The sequence below is a fragment of the Hyalella azteca genome, unplaced genomic scaffold, assembly GCF_000764305.2.
Source record: "Hyalella azteca isolate HAZT.00-mixed unplaced genomic scaffold, Hazt_2.0.2 contig17119, whole genome shotgun sequence".
NCBI lineage: Eukaryota > Metazoa > Arthropoda > Malacostraca > Amphipoda > Hyalellidae > Hyalella > Hyalella azteca.
In genome coordinates, this window is record NW_025946916.1 from 167,866 (window position 1) to 188,211 (window position 20,346).

General features: G+C 38.3%; 1 protein-coding gene across 1 annotated transcript; it reads left to right on the plus strand.

Annotated features, from left to right (window-relative positions):
- Positions 1–1,261: 1,261 nt before the first annotated feature.
- LOC108675397 (ubiquitin-like modifier-activating enzyme 1) lies at positions 1,262–17,967 on the plus strand. The gene is made up of 8 exons (XM_018163404.2): positions 1,262–1,501; positions 11,313–11,468; positions 11,954–12,191; positions 12,878–12,972; positions 14,087–14,299; positions 14,482–16,515; positions 16,782–16,966; positions 17,126–17,967. The coding sequence occupies exons 1-8, from the start codon at positions 1,418–1,420 to the stop codon at positions 17,262–17,264; spliced, it is 3,144 nt and encodes a 1,047-aa protein (XP_018018893.1). The 5' UTR covers positions 1,262–1,417; the 3' UTR covers positions 17,265–17,967.
- Positions 17,968–20,346: the final 2,379 nt, after the last annotated feature.

The following is a 20,346-nucleotide window of genomic DNA, read 5'->3' on the forward strand; positions in this document are numbered from 1 at the left end:
ATATTTTGATTTGAAAGAATTTGAAAACTTAAATCCAAATTAAAAGACTATTATTCACTTATGTATTGCTAAAGCAAATTTAAGTTTATAAAAAGTACTCATGCCGGAGTTTTAAATTGAAAATCTCTTATCTCAATAAGAACTTCATTCAGTCCACCAGTAAGTATGTTTCATTACTCTAGACTCTAGATTATGGAATAGACGCATCTTATTATCTTTAGCGCGCTTAAAATAATGTGTAGCGGCCCAAGAACATACTTACTTGTTGAAGAGGATCATCAACATTTCGATGCATTTTAGGAAAGTTCTTCTTATCAAAAATGAAAAGGAATGATTCTTTGACGCTGAAGATCCCTCAGAGAACAGAGAATGAACAGAGAACCTGCCTCAGAGAGGCAGGGTGGCCCAGTGGTTAAAGTTCAGAGTATCAAGATTGGCGCAGAGAGGCGCGGGTTCGATCTCAGCTCTGTGCACCAGTTTCTGGTCAGAATCGGCGAGGAGGCCGGGCGGTTAAGCACAGCAGAATTGTAGCAATGAGTTGTGTGTTCGAGACCACATCAAGCTGCGAACGCTCTGTGATGTTAAGAATCGGCGACAGGCCTACGGCCTAATAAACGCTGAAACCGCTATTATTATTATTATTATTATCAATAGAGAACAACTTTGAATGAGACTACGCGCGCTGCGAGCGCAGTGTGCCTTACATGATCTCATTTATTTCAGTTTGCCCAATAACAATTAATGGTAGATCACAAAAAATTTGATTATTTATTATTAACTATAACAAAAAATATATTCATACGTATTGAATATAAAATATATTGTAATTTAGTATAAAATATGCAAAATTATGCAAAAAAGTTTCCTCCTTCCCTCGACCTAATTTGAATGAAAATATACACTAAATGAAGTCGTCTCATATAACTATAATATTAATAGTATATAAGCTCGTTCCAATTTAAATGAGTCATGACAAACTGAAGATATCACTGAAATGTTTAGTGAATAGTTATCTAAATCAGCAATATATAAAATTACTCTATTGTTGAAGCACTGTCATTGGGTTGACTGCTAAATAGGTGATACTAGATAAGAATTGTCATGAGATAAAGCTTGTAAAAATATATTTCGAAAGTATTTCCACTTACAATATTATTTAAACCTTATTTATCACACACATTGAAGTTTTTGCTTATATTTAAGAGACTATAGTGTTCCACTGCAGATAAGGCTAGTCCTGATCGTGTTCCAATATCCCAGACGCGCATTGTACTTGAGCTCAGCCACGGGCTTAGGGAGATTGTGTTGTGTACAAGTTTCTTGACAAATATTCTATTCATTTTCTCTTTATTATTTTGTTTTCAGGGAACTAGAAGTGCCTTCTCCATTTTTGATGAGTCTTGTGCTCTTTTCATAAATGTCCGCATTGAATCTTGAAGCTGAAGAGCAACCGCCGTCGAAACGACAACGTTTAGAATTGAGTACAAACGGCAATATTGAGGTGAGTCAGCAGATTGTCATTATTCTAAAGATGTGAACGACTTGGACGTAGGTACCTATACATTTATACTTTATATTATTATAATTTATAGTTAGACTTTTCATTGCATACCGTCTGTATAAAAATCGCATGGTCAGATCGTTTGACCGACAGCTGTCGGACAGCTGAATTGGTATGATTTTTGATGGTGCAATACTGCAATTCAATTTTCCTCCAGATCTCCGGTAGGTTTTTGGCAGAACTGGGCAGCGCTACTTTGAAATTTAGCGGCCGCTACATGCTCTAAATGTAGCGACAGTAGCTGGCGCTACCGATACAATTGTTTAAATGTAGCGCCGCTACCGCTACTGAAAATGTAGCGGCCACTACAAGCCTACATGTAGCGCGCGCTGCTGCCTACCTCTGGTAATGACTAACATGTTGACACTAGTAACGGGATAAGGTTGACTACATTACACCAAAATCTTTCGTACAGTTTTATTCTGTAATTTATATTATATATGTATCATGCTGGTTTTTAAATAATATTTAATACTATTAAGTAAGATCCAAAGGCTCTATCTATAAATGTAGTGGTAGGCCTAGCGCTGTACCGGCAAAACCTTGTATCGCTACTTAAATATGTAGCGGGTGCTAGCGCGCTACCATAGTGACAAACCAGAGCTTTTTTAGAATCGGTTCATTTTTAATTTCCTCATTTACTCAAGATTTAGATCAATTTCTTATGTATGATAATGCTGGTATCCATGTCCCATGATACTTTGCTTGTCTACTTATAGAACTCAAAAATGAACTTGAAGGAGAGTCTAAAAAAACTCTCTGCTTTGCCACTATGCGCGCTACCGCTACGGCGCTACTGCTACAGTTGCTTGAATGTAGCGCTGCTACCACTACTGGAAATTTTAGTGGCCGCTACATGTAGCGCACTACTGCCCACCTCTGGACTCTGGTTTTTGGCTATTAGGTCAGGTGTAGATACTAGAGTGAGAGATAGCGGCCTTGGCACTGGCAGGTCTAGTTTGTCCTGTTTTTTTTTTTTGCACTCTTATAAATTTACATATGAAGTAATGAAGTATCATTAATATTGTTTATTCTAAATTTCTTGATGCAATGAAAAATAAATGTAAAGTTTAAGAGGTTTTAAATACTAGAGTTCCTTCACAAATTTTTTGTTGATTAATTTTTTTAACTTCATATTAAGAAGTTGTCAGCAATCCCATAGTTAACTGTATTTGGAAATTGGAAATGCCAAACTTGCTTAACTTGGTGCCTTTTTATAAAACTGCTGTAATAAAATGTTGCCAGGCATCAATACAAGGCATGATACATCAATTCCTGGTTTCCTGCTCAAGATGTACATGAGAACCATTAAGCTTCTTGCAACTTGCAAGTAAATAAGTAATTCTTGTACAGCAGTGGTTCCCGAACTTTCTCAGGCTGGCGCCCCCTTTGGCTCCCTAGTGAATTTCTAGCGCCCCCCGGCCCCCACAGACATACGCTTCTTTCTTGAAATTTAGTACGCTGCAATTTTAAAAGAGAAAGGTTAAACACAAATGTGTATTTCACAAATTGAACCCCACTAGTGAACCAATATGCTTTTCAGCTATTTAACTGTATCAGCACCAGAAACCTAGGATGTCTGGGGCGAATTTACGGCCAGACTCGTGGCCGATCTCACAACCAATCTCCAAATTCGATTATCAAGTAATATCTCCCAAACTAATGAGCGCAGATCTATGAAACTTTGAACACGTATTCATCAGAACCTAACGGTGATGTTTAGCTTGTGTTTTCTTTTTTATTTCACCTTCATTTGCGAGTTATGCGTATATTGCAAAACAGGCCAAAGTTCGCAGTGATCAAAGAATTTTTTCCAAACTATAGAACAGATTTGATCGAAATTTTGAATATAGATTCCTAACTACCAAACGGTGATATTTTAGCTTATAATTTTTTTTTATTTTACCTTCCTTTGCAAGTTTTTTTTTTTCATTTCACCGTCATTCTTGATTACACACTTCCATATATTCGGCCCGTATCGCCTGGTAATTTGTGACTTAAATTTGCAGCAATCAAGAAATTTCTTCTAAACTACAGAACAGATTTCAATGAAACTCTGTATATAATTACCTAACCTCTCAACGGTGATGTTTAGCTCGGGACAATTTTTTTATTTTGCTTTCATTTGCAAGTTATACAGATATAGGAGGTACGACCAGCTTTTCTACCGGCCGGTTTAACCAAGAGGCGTTTACGTATAGCCGTATAATTCTCAAACGAAGGCAGAACGAAAAAATTGTAACAAGCTAAACATCACCGTTGCTGAGGTTAGGTATTTAAATACTAAGTTTTGTTCAAATCTGTTCAGCAGCTTGGAAATTATTTCTTGTTTACTGCGAATATAAACACGTATTGCTGTTTAAATCACGAATGAAAGTGAAATAAAAAAAAAAAATCGCGATTGAAGGCACAATCAAAACAATTTTCACTAGCCAAACATTACCATTTGGTAGTTAGGACTGCAAATTCAAAATTTTGTTGGAATCTGTTCAGTAGTTTGGAAGAAATTACTTGATCACCGTGAATTTTGGCCCGTACTGCCATATAACTATGGCACAAACAAACGATGGCAAAATTCAAATCATGATCACGAGCTAAACATAATTGTTAGGTCCGAATGATTACGTTTACTAAGTTTCATCGAGTGAATTTGGAAATTGCCGTGATCGCCGGCCGTTAATTTGTCAGAGACGTAAACGCACGTGTTGTGTACAAATCGTCAAACAAACGTTTGAACTTCTGACATCGATTTTGGACTACCGCCCCCCTATCACCCCCCTACCGTCCTTTTCTTCCTTACGAACAAATCTTTCCACCGCCCCTAGGGGGGTGATATCGCCCACTTTGGGAACCACTGTTGTACAGCTTTAATTCTCCTACACTTTCTGAGCCAAAACTAGAGCTTTTCAACCAACAATTTCTGGAGCTGGAAGATTCCTGTTAGATGATTTATGAATCCCCTATCTAATGGTTAACAGCAGTATGCCATTAGTAGGTATGTGCCCAAACCACAATAAAACAACCAAAGTGGCAGGCAGGCAGTTTTTGCTTTGATGTGCTAGAGTCATGTAGTTTAACCCATTAATGACGAGAATTATTTACTGAATTTTTTGGGGGTTCCTTGCGAGAATATTATCATTTGTGATGGTAATAAACAAAAAATATGTTCATATATTGATTTTTCGTTGTATGTGAAAAAATATAGCTTGGTTCCATATGGAACCGCTCGGCAGTAACATAATGTTTTTTCAAACAACACTTTTTCCGATAGTAAATCAAGCAAGGTTATTCATAATGGATAATACATAACATACGTATTCATAATGGACAATACTGATGGTAAACCAATCATGGCAGAATACAATTTAATTTTTAGCATAGAATGCTTCCATTCATTCAAAATGAATAGGAAGGTTGCCCATTTTACGAATGTTTGTGGGTGCGTTGTCAACATTGTTTACGAAGCACTGCATTTGCAGTGCTTCTGATGTCTCTTTGCTAGCCGATGTTGTCGATTGTTGTATTGCACTTCATCAAGGATCGAAGTAGAAGGGTGCACAATCATTTAGGGTCTCCTGCATTATTGCATTTCCTAACCGATCTTTTTGAAAATTTATTGCAATAACCATTCTTTTTTTCAAAAGTTTTTTGAGAAGCCAAATGAAATCAGAATAGATATCGCATATAATATGTTGGCTTGGGACCAATAGTATCATGTTTATGGGACCAATCCATGTTCCAGCCCATGAATAAGTTTCTTTTCTATTAGATCCGCCGATTAGCTTCAATTGCAGAAAAAATGTCATCTGATTTATCTGCTGCCCAAAGTTTATAACTAAATCTCACAGGCTAGCCACGTATATGTCGTAGCATAAGGTGGCCATGTCGACCACAGTTGACTTTCTTCTCTGTCGATAGTCATTGTTATCACATTCGGTGATTACTGTTAAGAAAAACTTAGATCTAAGATCTAAATAAATAATTTCTAAGTACAAACAAGTTTTTGAAATACAATGCGTAACTATATCACATAGTAATCTACTGGGAAAATGAGATGGCCGGAATGCTTACACTACTGCCGAGCGGTTCCATTTAGAACCAGACAAAATATTTCATGATCTAAAAGACTTTAGAAACATTATATCACGTAATGCCATATACAGGATTAAAAGTACTCTCTTTATCGATAAAATTCTGCATCTAACTTATAAATAATATATTCTTAGAACGAACTACTTACCTTTCTCTGCAATGATGTCAAGCCCATCTGTCTGACACCCGGTACTTGCAATCTTTTAATGTTAACTGAGCAGAGAGTAGTCGGCGCAGCAGAACCAAACGTTGCCAGAACATGGACAAGATGTGTATCAAGCCTACGCATCCACTAGTATATTGATTTGACCATACAATTTTACTATGAATCAATTTTTTTCTGCTGGTTCCAAATGGAACCGCTCGGCATTAATGGGTTAAAAGTCCCACCTCACTGGCAGCTTAATTTCAGCAGCCTGTGAATGGAAATAAACAAAAAAATCTTGAAATATAGCATAGCCATCATGCTTTTTGAGAAATTTGTTGTCTACTTGCTTGGCTGCAGTTTGGAAAAGGTGCCACTTTGTGCTAAAAAAAACTTTGAAAACTTTGATATTGTGGTGGGCTGTTATTGATAGATGGTGAGTAAACAAGATAACAGTTCTTAGTTTTTCCATATTACCGTAAAAGGGGGTTACTTTGACTCCCGGGGTAAGTTTGACCACTTTTAGTTTTTTTTTAACAAAAACCCTCAAAACTCAAAAACTATTTGAACGTAGAAAAATTTTGTCAATGGGCATTAAAGGCATAATACTGAGGCTTCGTAAAACAATAAAAAGATTAAAAAAGTTTGCATATCTAATAGGTTAAAAAATGAATAATGCAACCCACATAAAAGAGCTATTATTTGAAGCCTTTCGTAGAACCCCCTCCATTTTTTAAATTTTTTTGGTAAAATAATTCCAGGTTCTGGTGCATTGTAGTAGAACTCTTCTAGTTACATATGCAAATGACAAATTTGAGGCGTCATAGTTTGCAAATGGGGGGTGCTGCCCCAATGGGGCAACTCTGACCACCTAATGGCAGCCATGTTACTCTGAGTATTCAAAATTTTTAGCATATGTTACATTGGTTCAAAACGTCAAACTACAAAAATTTTTAACACTACAAATTTCTTAAAATTGTTATTGATACTTGTTAAAATTGTTATTGGTATCCAGTCTACTGAAGTTTTTTAAAAAGTAAGAATATTTTTGTTCTAATTTGAGAGGCAGTTTGATTGCACTAAGAAATTGGTGTGCATTGTTTTGAAACAAAATTTTGCAATAGAATGATGGAGAAAGCCCTGCAAATAATGCATTCTGTACTTCAAAAGACTATACAAGATGTTTAAACTCTTTTATCATAGGCAAATGTGAAAATATCTGCATAGTTGATAAGAACTTTGCACCTAAAATCTGGACACTGCTGCACTCCTGGTGTTCTGTGTAGGTGGAGTTATACATGCCCTTGTTTTATTTGCATTTCTTTAGCTGCCATGATGAATAAAGGTTTATGAGGATTTCCTGAATTATTTTACAAAATTGTGCTTTGCAAGCTACCAACTCATGAGTTTCAACGTTGTCAGATATGAATGTTTTAACTGCATCTGTAAAGTAGGTATAAAAATCCATGCTATAACATACCAAATTAATCTAGAAAAATGGTCTAGTCTGATCAGAAATGTAATGTTACTCTAATTTTAATATAATAATGGTAAATTATAGTGAATGTAGATGTATAAATTGTCTCAATATGTCATGAGAGCAACGCATTTGGATTTGTGTATCACTATTCTATTTATTAGAAAATAAATTTGGACATTGGCCTGGGAATGAGGTGGGCATGTCATAGGTCCTTCTCTGTGGTGTGGCATTTTTCTTAGTATGCATGTTTTCTTACTGGTCGTAACCATTGTTCTCGGTGAGATATTCATACTTTTTTGCATGATGACAATCTTGAAAATTTCTACGCTTATTCAAAATATTTTTCAAGTGTAAAAATATCAGTGTGTGTCTTGAGTACCGTAAAATGGGGTAACTTAGACCGGCGGGGTAACTTAGACCACTTTTCGTTTTTTTAACAAAAACCCCCACAACTCAAAAACTATTTGACATAGAAAATTTTTGTCAATGGGCATTAAAGGCCTAATACTAAGGCTACATAACACAATAAAAAGATTTAAAAATTTTGCATATCTAATAGGTTAAAAAATTAAAAATGTGACCCACAAAAAAAAGCTATTATTTAAAGCCTGTCAGAGTACCCCCTCCAATTTTTTTATTTTTTCGTTAAATAACTCCAGGTTTTGATGCATTGTAGTAGAACTCTTCTAGTTACATATGAGGTGAGTGAAGCTAGAGTATAGACCTGTATTTTGCATGTTTCAATTCAAGTTTAATTTAGCTAGTAAAAAAATGGCATCATTAATAAAAAAAAGTGGTCTAAGTTACCCCATTTTACGGTAGCCAATTTCATAATATTTTTACCTGTGCCAGCAGTTGTCTCCTCCATGTGCTTTTTTAAAGAAAATATTTAGTGTTGTAGTATATGTGAGCCCATGTTTCCACTCCATATATCATGCTGTTAATTTGCTGTGTTCAAAATGAAAATGTATTGGTTAATAACTGAGCAAGAATTAGAGACATTATGTCTTTAATAGCACTTATAAGCAAATGAATGTCTATGACCAGTACTGTGCTATATTGTTTTATTAAAGGTGTGTGTTGTGTAGTGGCAGAACTGTGAAGTCTTGTGTTTTTCATGGTGAATGGTTCAAATTGTATATTGACATGATGCATTGTTAGTATTTAAGGGAGGCAACTTGGTACAGTAATGACTTGTGTGAATCATTGACAGAAATTCCAAGTCTTGCACTTTGATTTGATCTCATAATGTATCTAATGTTGCTTGCCTGGGATAATTATTTCAGTACATTTTCATAGCCTCTGTATTAACCTTCAGTTATTGAAAGGAAGGAAGCCTGTAGCATAATTATAACAACTTGCTGTTTTATCCAAATTATAATACTTTATACTGCAGTTTGCTCCAGTAATCCATGAGGGGAAGTCATCACACTTCATTATAAATACAACAGTTGATGCCATGCAAGAAAAAGGTTGTGTATATGCTGCAGAATTGATTACAATGCAAGTTCTAATTGATGTAGTTTTCAAATTACCTTAAGGAATTTTTGCTGTTGTTCAATTCTTTAATGAGCCATTAAAAAAAAACTTTCCAATTCATCATAGCAAGATGAAATTCTTGAGTGCGCTTGTTCCTTTATTTTTGGAGAAGATATGATATTGTAAATGTAAAAGACTAAATTAGTGCCTGATAGAAAGTAAACTGTAAAAAAAAGTACCTGAAAGGAAAGTAAAAAATGTTTATTTTTGTATTGCTTTAGAAGGCAGTAATAATGTAGTATGTTGACTGAAGAGGTGATGAATGGCAGTAAGAACCTGGTATGTTGCTAATGAAATTGGTATTGTTGTACCATATCATGATTTATCTCATGAATAGCAGAAGCAAACAATGTATGTACAAAACAGTCAAATTTGAGCACAAAATGTTTCATTAAAATCTAAAAAATTTTAGATTATAGTTACAATGAATTCATCCTTAAATTGCTGGCAATTTCTACACGCAAACGCTTGTAATAGTTATCTAGCAAATATTTCTACTTATTTATTATATGAACGTTACAAGTCGTTACGAGTTATTTTGTTCAGCTTTGTTTAATAAAAAAGGATGCGCTGTTAATGAAGCACATGCCCTGAATGCTGATAAATCTGACAAGTTTTGGCTTGGATATCAGCCGTATTTTTGCATGTATCTAAATGGGTCCTTCAATGAACACCAAAAATATTTTTTGTTTAGCATAAGTATCTTCAAGACGAACGAGAGACGAGGGCGAGAGCGTCGAACCCGATGCGTTTTTTCACTTCGGTCTATTATAAAAGTTGCGGGGGTGCGGTGCTTGCACGGCAGTTTTGTGGCTGCCATCACGTCACGTGGAACTGCGTATGGCAGGCCGCCACCTTACTGCGTATCGCCGGCCGCCGAGTTACCGCGTATCGCCTGCCTCCGCGTCTTGACGCTCCCGTAATCGGTGTTCGTTGTGTAGCGGTTACAACTCTTTACCACGGATTAGGAATGCGATGTCGAACTACCTGAACAATTCACCAGTGAATTACGTATTTTAGAGTGGAATCGATCAATTTATTGGTATTAATACCGTGTACTGGGTACGATGGTGCGATGTAGGCCAGGCAGTGCTGCTCCCGACCAATGGTGTTGTATATACCTGACGTCAGCTGATCGACCCGTCAATATGGAATGAGTGTTAGTGCCGTGGCTCTAGTGAGGCTAGTGCCGCGTGTTCTAAAGAGTGACGAGGTGTTCTCACAGCGCTGTTATGCTAGTGCGTTATCGAATGGCCTCGTATTTATTATATTTACTGCGCGTCCCTTTATTTACTGTATGAACTAACTTTGTTAGATACGGTAAAGGACGATCTTAACAAGATCTCTAAGGGTATCGATTGCATTGAGGTGCACGTCTCTCTATATTTGGTGACCTTGGAGTACATTCTGCTGTAAATGGCAAGCAGCACTTCACTTGCAATGTTTTATTCTATTGATTGATATTCAACTTCAGTGTTTAAATGATACTTTTTAGATTATTTCGTTTGGTAACAATGTGTACTAAGTTTAATGTACTTGTATCCAGTATATATTGCACATAACACAACGTAAATGCAAGTCTTTGTGCATTGAATTAGTATCTTGGTAACATTGCAGTATTAATTCAGTATTTTAAAAACAAATTGATATCCGCCATTAGACTAAAAATAGCAGGAGATTTTGTCCGCTAAGTCCCTTTAAGATGATTACAAATGTGTGATGCGGCTATGGGCGCTCTCTGTAGTATAACCGACGACGCTTCCGACTACGGTAGTTACGTGGATCACCGACCGCGCCGCTCTATCTGCAAACAAGAGTTCTTATCGGTCGATTTCAGTGATACTGAAACTGAAAAGGATTCATTGTACGTTCGACCGATTGAAAGCAAGGTACACGTTCGCCCGAGGATACACACACTATTTCTGTTGCTTATATGGGGCGCTTCTCGAGATAAACAAAATTAAAACCTCCGTCTCAATTTAGGGCAAGGTACTGCATGGACAAACTTATACTTTATTTATAACAGTTGACAGAAGATTGTTCATCAATGTTCATTGTTTGCAATACTCGACTTGGGATCACTCGAGCTGCTTTGTTAATTAATGTGCAGTAAATTGAAGCAAATGTAATTTGATTGGCGACACACAGCAGCATGACTCGAATGTTTCATGTGGATCAAGACAGGACTAATGGCATTACTTTTTTTTGGAACTAAGCATAAATAAGTGGTGTCTTCAATCGACATCTCAATTTTTTTCATTCATCAATGCTTCTCAAAAATTTTACCTTCAATTTATGTAACAATTGATGAATATTGCAATTGAAACAATTTTCCTCAATTATGCTAAATTCATTTGATTGCTACAACTTCTACAATGAACATAAGTTTTTAAAGAGATGGCATTTTATTTCCATTCAAGCAACTCGGTTCATCATTATGAATTTATCTGATATATGTGAAAAGATTTATTTCTGATGGTTGAACTTTATTGCAGAGCATGAGTGGTAATGGCTGCAAGGCTGGCTCAGGCCCCCAGGACATCGACGAGTCGCTGTACTCGCGTCAGCTCTACGTGCTGGGGCATGATGCTATGAGACGCATGGCGTCCAGTGATGTGCTTATTGCTGGACTGGGGGGACTTGGTGTCGAGGTTAGTGAAGAGCCATATGGAGCCTGAGGTGCAAGGCTGGTTATAATTGAAGAGTTCAAAATATGTGTTTCTTTTCAGTTGAATAATTGCTCCATGTGGATGTGTTATTTTCATAATAAACCCCTTGTGGGAATATATATCATAAGTTGAGCCGTTGAGGTAAGAACTGTCATTATGTTCTAAAGTGCTTATTTTGTTAGACTGATTAAATTTGATTCACAAAAAATTTAAAAGCTAAGATAACCACAAATAAATTCACAGACCAGCAAGATATGTTGAAATTTACTTGTTATCTTTGCTATCAAGTTGTTGGTGTGGTAAAGAGTGATTTTAGTCTGAGGTCCCAATTGATGAGTTCAAAATAGTTGAGAAAATTCCTAATGGTGGGCGTGATAGATTCATGTATTCATGAAGCTCTTTGTGTTCAATTGCTGATAGGCGGGATTATTTATCATGCGTGAGAGTAAATTTCACATGTTCTGCAGATCGCCAAGAATGTCATATTGGCTGGAGTAAAGTCGGTGACGCTGCAAGACACGAAGCTCGTGTCTCACGCTGACCTCGGCGCGCAGTACTACTGCAGTGAGAAGACCATAGGCAGCAACAGGGCTGAAGTCTCACAGCCGCAGCTTGCAGAGCTCAATACTTATGTTCCTATTAGAGTGGTCACCTCGCCTCTCACTGCTGACATCGTCCAAAACTTCAGAGTTGTTGTGCTTACTGGTAAGGAGGCTTTAAGCTATGAACAACGGTTGACGTTGACTATGAATTTTGGTTGACGCTCCTTAACTTGTCAGGGCCTCTTTAAATTATATAATCATGTGTGTGATACTAGACTAACTTGCATGTCAAGCCATGCTAAGTTCTCAAATAGAGGAAATGGTTTAAATAAATTGCCTCGAGTTAGCTGCCTATTTGTAGATGGGTGAACAGGCATTAGAGTGTTGAATTTTGGAGACCTATTGGGAAGATTTTATTGCTAAGAATATTTTTGTTTATAAGATTATGAAATCTGGGGTTAGTATTGCTGCTGTGCAGCTTTGTCCATGTTCTTACATCATTAATTTTGGACATGGTTATTATTATCATTATCTTTAAGTTATTATCATTATTGTTTACTGAATTGAATCCATACTTAATTATTCCATTATAAATTGTTGCAAGTGATATCACCGAGCCTTATTTTGGAATTAATTCTTTCTGTTACGTAAATAACAGGAAGAAGTAAAATATAATATTATTTATTATGATGTTAATGAAGACAGGAAGAATTCATTAATATAAATAACAATAAATATCACAGCAGCGCCAGGTATTTTGAGATGCTGAAGGGAATGTTGTGATGTTAAATTTATTGAATTGTGATGTTGAACTTATTTTATGATGTAACTAAGAACCTGATAATGCAGACAGTGATGAGGAGGAACTAGCGATGCTGAGTGAAGCTTGTCACACGCACGGCGTTTGTCTCATCGTCGCCTCTGCTGCTGGGCTCTTTGCACAGGTGACGTCTCCTTCTATATTGTCTGGAGCCAAGTTGTGTCTTTAAAAAGTAATTTTTAAACATATATTAAACATCCGCTGGAGCCTAGACCCAGTTCCTTGGCCTGCCAAGTCGGTCGCCCCCAGTCCACCTTATTTTGTTTTCACCGCCTCCGATATCTGATTTTAATAGGCCCGTATTATTGTAATGTCCAAATATCCAGTTTGATTCACTCCCCACTAGGACAATCTTTTATATTTGATGTTAAAATAAGAGTTTCATACTTGCCCACTTGCCTGTACTTCTGAGACAGATTCTTTCTCCCGTCCATGAGTGAGACGGCCGAGCCGTTGCTTTATTCGCGTCCAAATTCCTGAGATTTTGTCGCTGAAGAATTGTATACAAGATATTTGAGTGCTGTGTAAATCATTTGGTTTGATTGTCTATAATTTTAGCACCCTAGTGATGCTCAGTGTCGAGTGAAACACATGATTTAAGAAAGTTCTCCTTGGGAGAAATATTATGGCCTTACGCCATAAGTTTGAAAGAAGTTTTGGAATGCAAAGGGTATCCTTTTTATCAGACTACATCTTATGGATGTGTTCATGTTTGTCAAAGTTTATGTGTGTGTGTGTTTGATTACTTGACGCTGCAATATATGAGGGCTGGTGGAGCACGTATCCAGGATATTTATCGTGTTGGTATATTATCTGGGCCTGAAAATTTGTTCTTGGTGGGCGAATAGCACGGCATTGTAAAACTGGCAATAAAGAATTGCATACAAAATTAAAATTCTAATTGGTCTGGATAAATTTAACATATGCCAAAAATATTTTGTATTGGAATGAAATTCAAATTATAATTCATCAAAAATGTGGTTTTATCAGATTTTTATTTAATTAGCATACATTACTTTTGCTCCTATTACTGAAATTCTGAAATTGCACGTGTTATTGATCGTGGGGAAGGCTGGGCTAGCCTGCAGATATATATTATATACATGTGTATAAACGCTATAGCCTTTATTTGATAAAATATTTGAAAGCAAAGTTTATTTTAAAATATGTATGTTTCTATGCATTAAATAGGATAGCAAAGTGAAAAAGTTGGTGGGGCAACGACGTCATTTGTGCAGGTGTTCTGCGACTTCGGCAAGGACTTCGAAGTTGTGGACGTGGACGGCGAGCCGCCGAGCAGCGTGCTGGTGGCAAGCATCACGCGAGAGAAGGAGTCTGTGGTGACCTGCCTGGACGAGACGCGACATGGTCTCGAGGACGGCGCTTACGTCACCTTCAATGAAGTGCAGGGCATGGTGCAGCTAAATGACTGCGCCCCCATACCCATCAAGGTGAGTATGTGTTCAAGTGTTAAATATCTCAAAGGAAGATATTTAGATGTGTTCTCATCTAAATAAAGAAATAGATACTTCCGAAAGCGTGGTGAAGTGCAAGAAAATTGGTCTTGTTCCTTAGAATGTTAAAATGAAAGAACTGCCTACCAAGGTCATTAATTTTAACGTTTGTTCAACAGGTTTTGGGTCCCTATACGTTCAGCATAGGTGACACATCCTCGTTTGACGACTACGTGAGAGGTGGCGTGGCCAAGCAAGTCAAAATGCCGAAGAAACTCCAGTTCAAATCTTACCTCGAAGCTCTTGCCAGTCCTGAGTTCGTGATGACGGACTTTGCCAAGTTTGATCGACCTGCTCTACTTCACCAATGCTTCCAAGCCCTACGCCGCTACCAGAAGAAGACTGGCTCCACGCCTCGGCCCTGGAGCCGCGACGATGCTGATAGCTTCTTAGCGACCTTCAATGATGTCAATTCTTCAAGTCCCGTGAAAGTTGAAGAAGTCAACGAAGATATTGTGAAAACTTTCTCATACGTGTGTGCCGGTGAGCTCGTTGCAATAGATGGCATCATTGGAGGTATTGTAGCTCAAGAGGTTATGAAGGCGTGTTCTGGCAAATTTTCTCCATTGTACCAGTGGCTATACTTTGATGCGTTGGAATGCCTTCCTGAAGATAAGTCATCACTCACAGAGAGCAATTGCGCTGCTCGAGGTTCTCGTTACGACTCTATAGCCGCTGTTTTTGGTTATGATTTTCAGAAGACTTTGGGCAGTTTGAAGTATTTTGTTGTTGGTGCTGGTGCGATTGGTTGCGAATTACTCAAGAATTTCGCCATGCTTGGTGTTGGTACCAAAGCTGATGGTGGCCAAATCGTCGTTACTGACATGGACCTCATCGAAAAGAGTAACTTGAACCGTCAGTTCCTCTTCAGACCTTGGGATGTGCAAAAACCGAAGTCGGACACCGCGGCCGCCGCTGTGTTAGTGATGAACCCTGAAACTAACATAGTTGCTCATCAGAATAGAGTAGGGCCTGACACGGAGCAAACTTACAATGACGACTTCTTTGAGCTTCTCGACGGCGTCGCCAACGCTCTGGATAACGTGGAGGCTCGGCTCTACATGGACAGGAGGTGCGTTTACTACCACAAGCCCCTCCTCGAGTCTGGTACTCTGGGAACTAAGGGTAACGTCCAAGTTGTTGTACCTTTCCTAACTGAAAGTTATGGATCATCACAAGACCCCCCCGAAAAGACAATCCCTATGTGTACTCTTCACAACTTCCCGAACGCCATTGAACACACATTGCAGTGGGCGCGTGATATGTTTGAAGGAGAGTTCAAACAAGTGGCCGAAAACGCTGCCTGTTATCTTGGTGATGCCAAATTCATGGAGCGGACCCTCAAACTGCCGGGCTCTCAGCCGCTCCAGACTCTGGAGTCCGTTAAAAAAGCCTTGGTTACCGAGAGGCCTCTAGATTTCCAGGAATGTGTTGCATGGGCTCGCAATCACTTCGAACACAACTTCCATAACCAAATTCTACAGCTTCTTCATAACTTCCCCAAGGATCAAACTACTTCGAGTGGCGAACCGTTCTGGTCTGGGCACAAACGTTGTCCTCACGCCATTAAGTTCGACGTCGACAACAGCGTACATTTAGACTACGTGGTCTCGGGAGCTAACTTGAAGGCCGCTGTGTACGGTATCCCGCAGGTGCGTGACGCGAGCCTCGTCAAAGAGATGATCAGCAAAGTAGAGGTGCCGGTATTTGTGCCCCGCTCTGGAGTGAAAATTGCCGTCACCGAAGCGGATGCAGAGGCGCAGAATAATACTCTACCAGACAGTGAAAGCTTGTCGGAACTGCAGGCTTCCATTCCTAGTTTGAGTGATCTCAAAGGCGTGCACGTTACGCCTCTTGAGTTTGAAAAGGATGACGATCTTAATTTCCACATGGACTTCATTGTCGCAGCTTCGAACTTGCGTGCAGAGAACTACGACATACCGCCTGCTGACCGACACAAGAGTAAACTCATCGCAGGGAAAATCATTCCTGCCATCGCCACCACCACCGCGCTAGTCTCAGGCCTCGTTACCCTGGAGCTCATTAAACTTGCTCAAGGGCACAAGAAGCTAGAAGCCTTCAAAAATGGATTTGTCAATCTGGCGTTGCCTTTCTTCGGCTTCTCAGAACCTATTGCGGCTCCAAAGAATAAGGTGAGGAATGCAGATTTTAAAAGCTCATTCAATTGTCGTGTGTGAGCTAGTTCATGAAGTCATTTAGATCTCGTTGATGCGTTTTTCAGAAATTTGACAGCTATAATTCATTTCAACTTTCAGCATTTATGAATTCCCCAGCTACTGTATCACATGGTGTTGAATGATGATGTAATGGTCAGTCCGTTTCTCGATTTCATGACGCTGTTGATGTTGAAAAATATTCAGTTCGGCTGTATTCATTTGTGACTGAATTTCGTGTTCAGTACTATGACCACGAGTGGACACTCTGGGACCGATTTGACGTAGATGGAGAGATGACTTTGGCTGAATTCATCAACTACTTTGAGACGGAACATCAGCTCGAAATAACGATGCTCAGCCAGAACGTGTCCATGCTGTACTCCTTCTTCATGCCGCCTGCCAAGAGAAAGGAACGCATGGAAATGCCGTGAGTTCTGCTTACTTAATTATGAATACATCTTATATTTTCTCGAGATAGATGGAAACTAATATGTAGAATCGTTGACGGTTTTAAAATATAATGTTATTCACTATCTAAATTGTTTTTTGTTTTGTCAGGTACACTGATACTTGTGATTTTTTTCAGTCTGTCGGAGGTGGTGCGGAAGGTCTCGAAGCGTAAGATTGAGCCTCACGTGAGGGCGCTTGTGCTTGAGCTCTGCGCCAACGATAAAGACGGCGAAGATGTCGAAATTCCCTACGTCAAATACAATCTACCTAAATAATAACATAACGGCGCCGCGTGTAGTGTTCTCTTTCAAACACGTTTCTTTTTGCAGCCTCTATGTCTCATTTTACAGCCCTGATAATATTTACGCCTGATTTATTTCTGAAGTGGTAGTCTTTTATTTCTGCTACTAGGCTTTCAGCAGTAAGGTGAAATGATATTTATGTCATGTTTGGATTCATTCAATATGAGTTCTAAGCGATTTCAATAAATTGCCCATCATGGCATATTCGCTAGCGAGTTGTCTCAGTAATTGAAAGTTGAATCGGTTATCGGAACAGGCTTTGATGGTAGAAAGTTCTTAGAATCCTCTTAAATTGTGATATAGGTCATGATCAACTATAGAAGATATAATAATTGGATTCTATTATATTATTTATTTCTTTATTATTCATTTCTATCTTTCTGTCAGCCTATTGAGACGGTTTGTAGTATTATTTTAATACATTACTGAATTCGATATTTTAATTTGATTCTTTTGCGTTTGTCTGCCTAAATAAATGTTTGTTTTAGATGGAAGATGTGGGTTTCCTTGTGCTGGCTAAAATAACCCTCCATCCCAGTGAAGTGGTTCTTGGCAAAGTTGATCATTTTACGCAATTGTTTCGTTTTTGCGATGCATGTGTGACGCGTCACGAAGTTGTCTTGCTTATAAAGCTCGAAAAATATTGTCTCTTGGAAATATAATCACGTATCCTGTATTACAACATTCATTTCCTCAATCATTTCCTGTGCTTGGTTGCATTGCGTTTGAATACCAGGAGTGTCAGGCTGCTGAGTGGCGTAGCTTCTCACCGGAAGCGAGAATTGAGGGTCTTAAAAAAATGGAACGAGCTTCAGATGTTATCGGGATATATTGGAATTGAATCTGAAGCTATATTATTCCGATACATGCACTCCTACTCGCAAAGTTTCGTTCCGCAATTGGAGTTATCTTATTTTTTCATCTTCTAGCCTTGGAAGCGATTTTTCAATTCGCATGGCGAAGAATTTTTTTATACTACTCGGTGAGGTTCTTACTGGACACGATTAAGAGTGGTGGCAAGTGGTTGTGTGGTTGAGGGGCCCAGAACGTACATTGTACATTCTAAGAATGTTTTTGACATTTCCTCTGCTGGCCTTCATATTCGTAATGGGACTAAAGTATTCCTTCCTACTGAACAGATTTAAACAAAATTTCCCCCGTAAATTCCTGACGGCCTTCCGCTGATGTGTAATCGCGAACAGTTTTGGGATTACTTCTTCATTGTGGAGCGTATGGTTGCTCGGGCAACTCGTTCCTATTAGATTACCATGAAAAAAAATCCTAGAGACTAAGCACTAAGGTCGAATTTTATCCTATTTACATCAAAATTTATGTCCGAGTCAATAGGTTAGGCGCAAACTTTATTTTTATGCATTGTTTTCAAAAGAAATCGAAATGTTCGTATTACTAACATCATCAAAAGTTTTCGCAGCCGAACCTTTGTAAGTTGGAACGTTACATTGGGCGTTAGTGGCCTTAAAACAACGGATAGAAGGAAAGAAAGTACACGGATAAAGCCATCACATTCCTTTTACATCAATTGTGCGATAAAAGGGTGTACATTGCAGCAAAGAATAGTATAATTCGAAGGCCACGATGAAAATCCAAATATGAACCTTGTTCTATTAGAAAAACAATCCTCTGCACAGCCGCACCCTATAAATGAACGTGAACAGGCTAAATTAAAACGAGCTGAAATGGCTTTAAAGCCTAGGGAATATGGTACCTTACACGTCCACCGACATCAACGTGACGAAGATAAGAGCAACTCAGAGAAAATTTTGTAGCGTAACGCAGTACAAAAAAAAGGGAGGAAAGACAAAAAAATTCAAATATGACCCAAACCCAATGTTCGACTTGTATCAAAGTTCAAAGAGTGAGCACGATGCATGCTGGAGACAGAGAGCACATGCGTAAAAGGGTGGATGCAAGAAATAGATAATCTAAGACCGTAATGATGCAGTGTGAAGGTGAGTTACTAGAACTCGACAAATGCTCTCGCCTAGTGGTTCATATGGACAGCACAGGTGGCCTTAGAAATTGAAAACATGAACATCCGTTCTGATATACGGCACTTGTATTTCAGCGTGATACTTGTATTTCAGCGCAAAACACCACTCACTGCAATAAGCCAGCCAAATAAAAAAAAACTTTATTTTGATTCATTCCGATGAATGGTGTACAAAATTTAATCAATTTTTCTTCTGGTATTAATCCGTATTATACTCTAAACAAAGTTCGATACAATCGGGACGATACGTTGTGTAAATCCTCGGTCATTTTTATTGCTTGAGAAGTTACTGATGATTTATGATATCATCGATCGTGAAGACATTGGAACTGGTAGGGCGTCCCTCTTCACTTGACAGGTGCGAAGATGTACTTCCGTATGGTGTTGAGGGAATGATAGTGATAGGTGCATGTGGCGGCAGGGTTTCCAGTTTTTCTTTGGTGATAAGGCTCTGAAATTTTTCTTTCATTAATATATAGTTTCTGACCGGAAGTGCTCTCATTTCAGAAGCAATATGTTGGCCATATACATCGTATTCATCCAGTACTTTTTGTGAAGTCGATGGTCTACTCGACGCAATTTTTTGTAGTTTTTCTTTTGCGCTTTGAACTTTCGTAAATTTTGAAATCCGTGCCTTTTTTGCAATTGCCGTGGTATTTTTTGTACTCTCGTCAATTGGGAGGCTATCATCATCGAGATATGGAGTATCGTGTTCTTCACTTTCATGTAAGTCTACAATGACTGCTTCTTGTTGAACCTCATCGTCATCTTCTTCAGGGTAGTACTTCTGAAAAAAACGTCATCTTAAATTAAAATTTGTAAATGTTTACAGTATGTTCTCAGCTTTCAATTTAGGTCGTTACAAAAAATAGTATAAGTATTTCTCTTTTTGCAGGTTCCCCAAACTTCGGATGAGTGGAGGCAAATAGTACAGAAAAGCTTTGAGAAAAAATGGAATTTCTCAAGTTACTGTGGTGCAATGGATGATAAACATATAGCCATCAAACGCCCACCTGGAAGTTGTGCTGAATTTTACAGTTACAA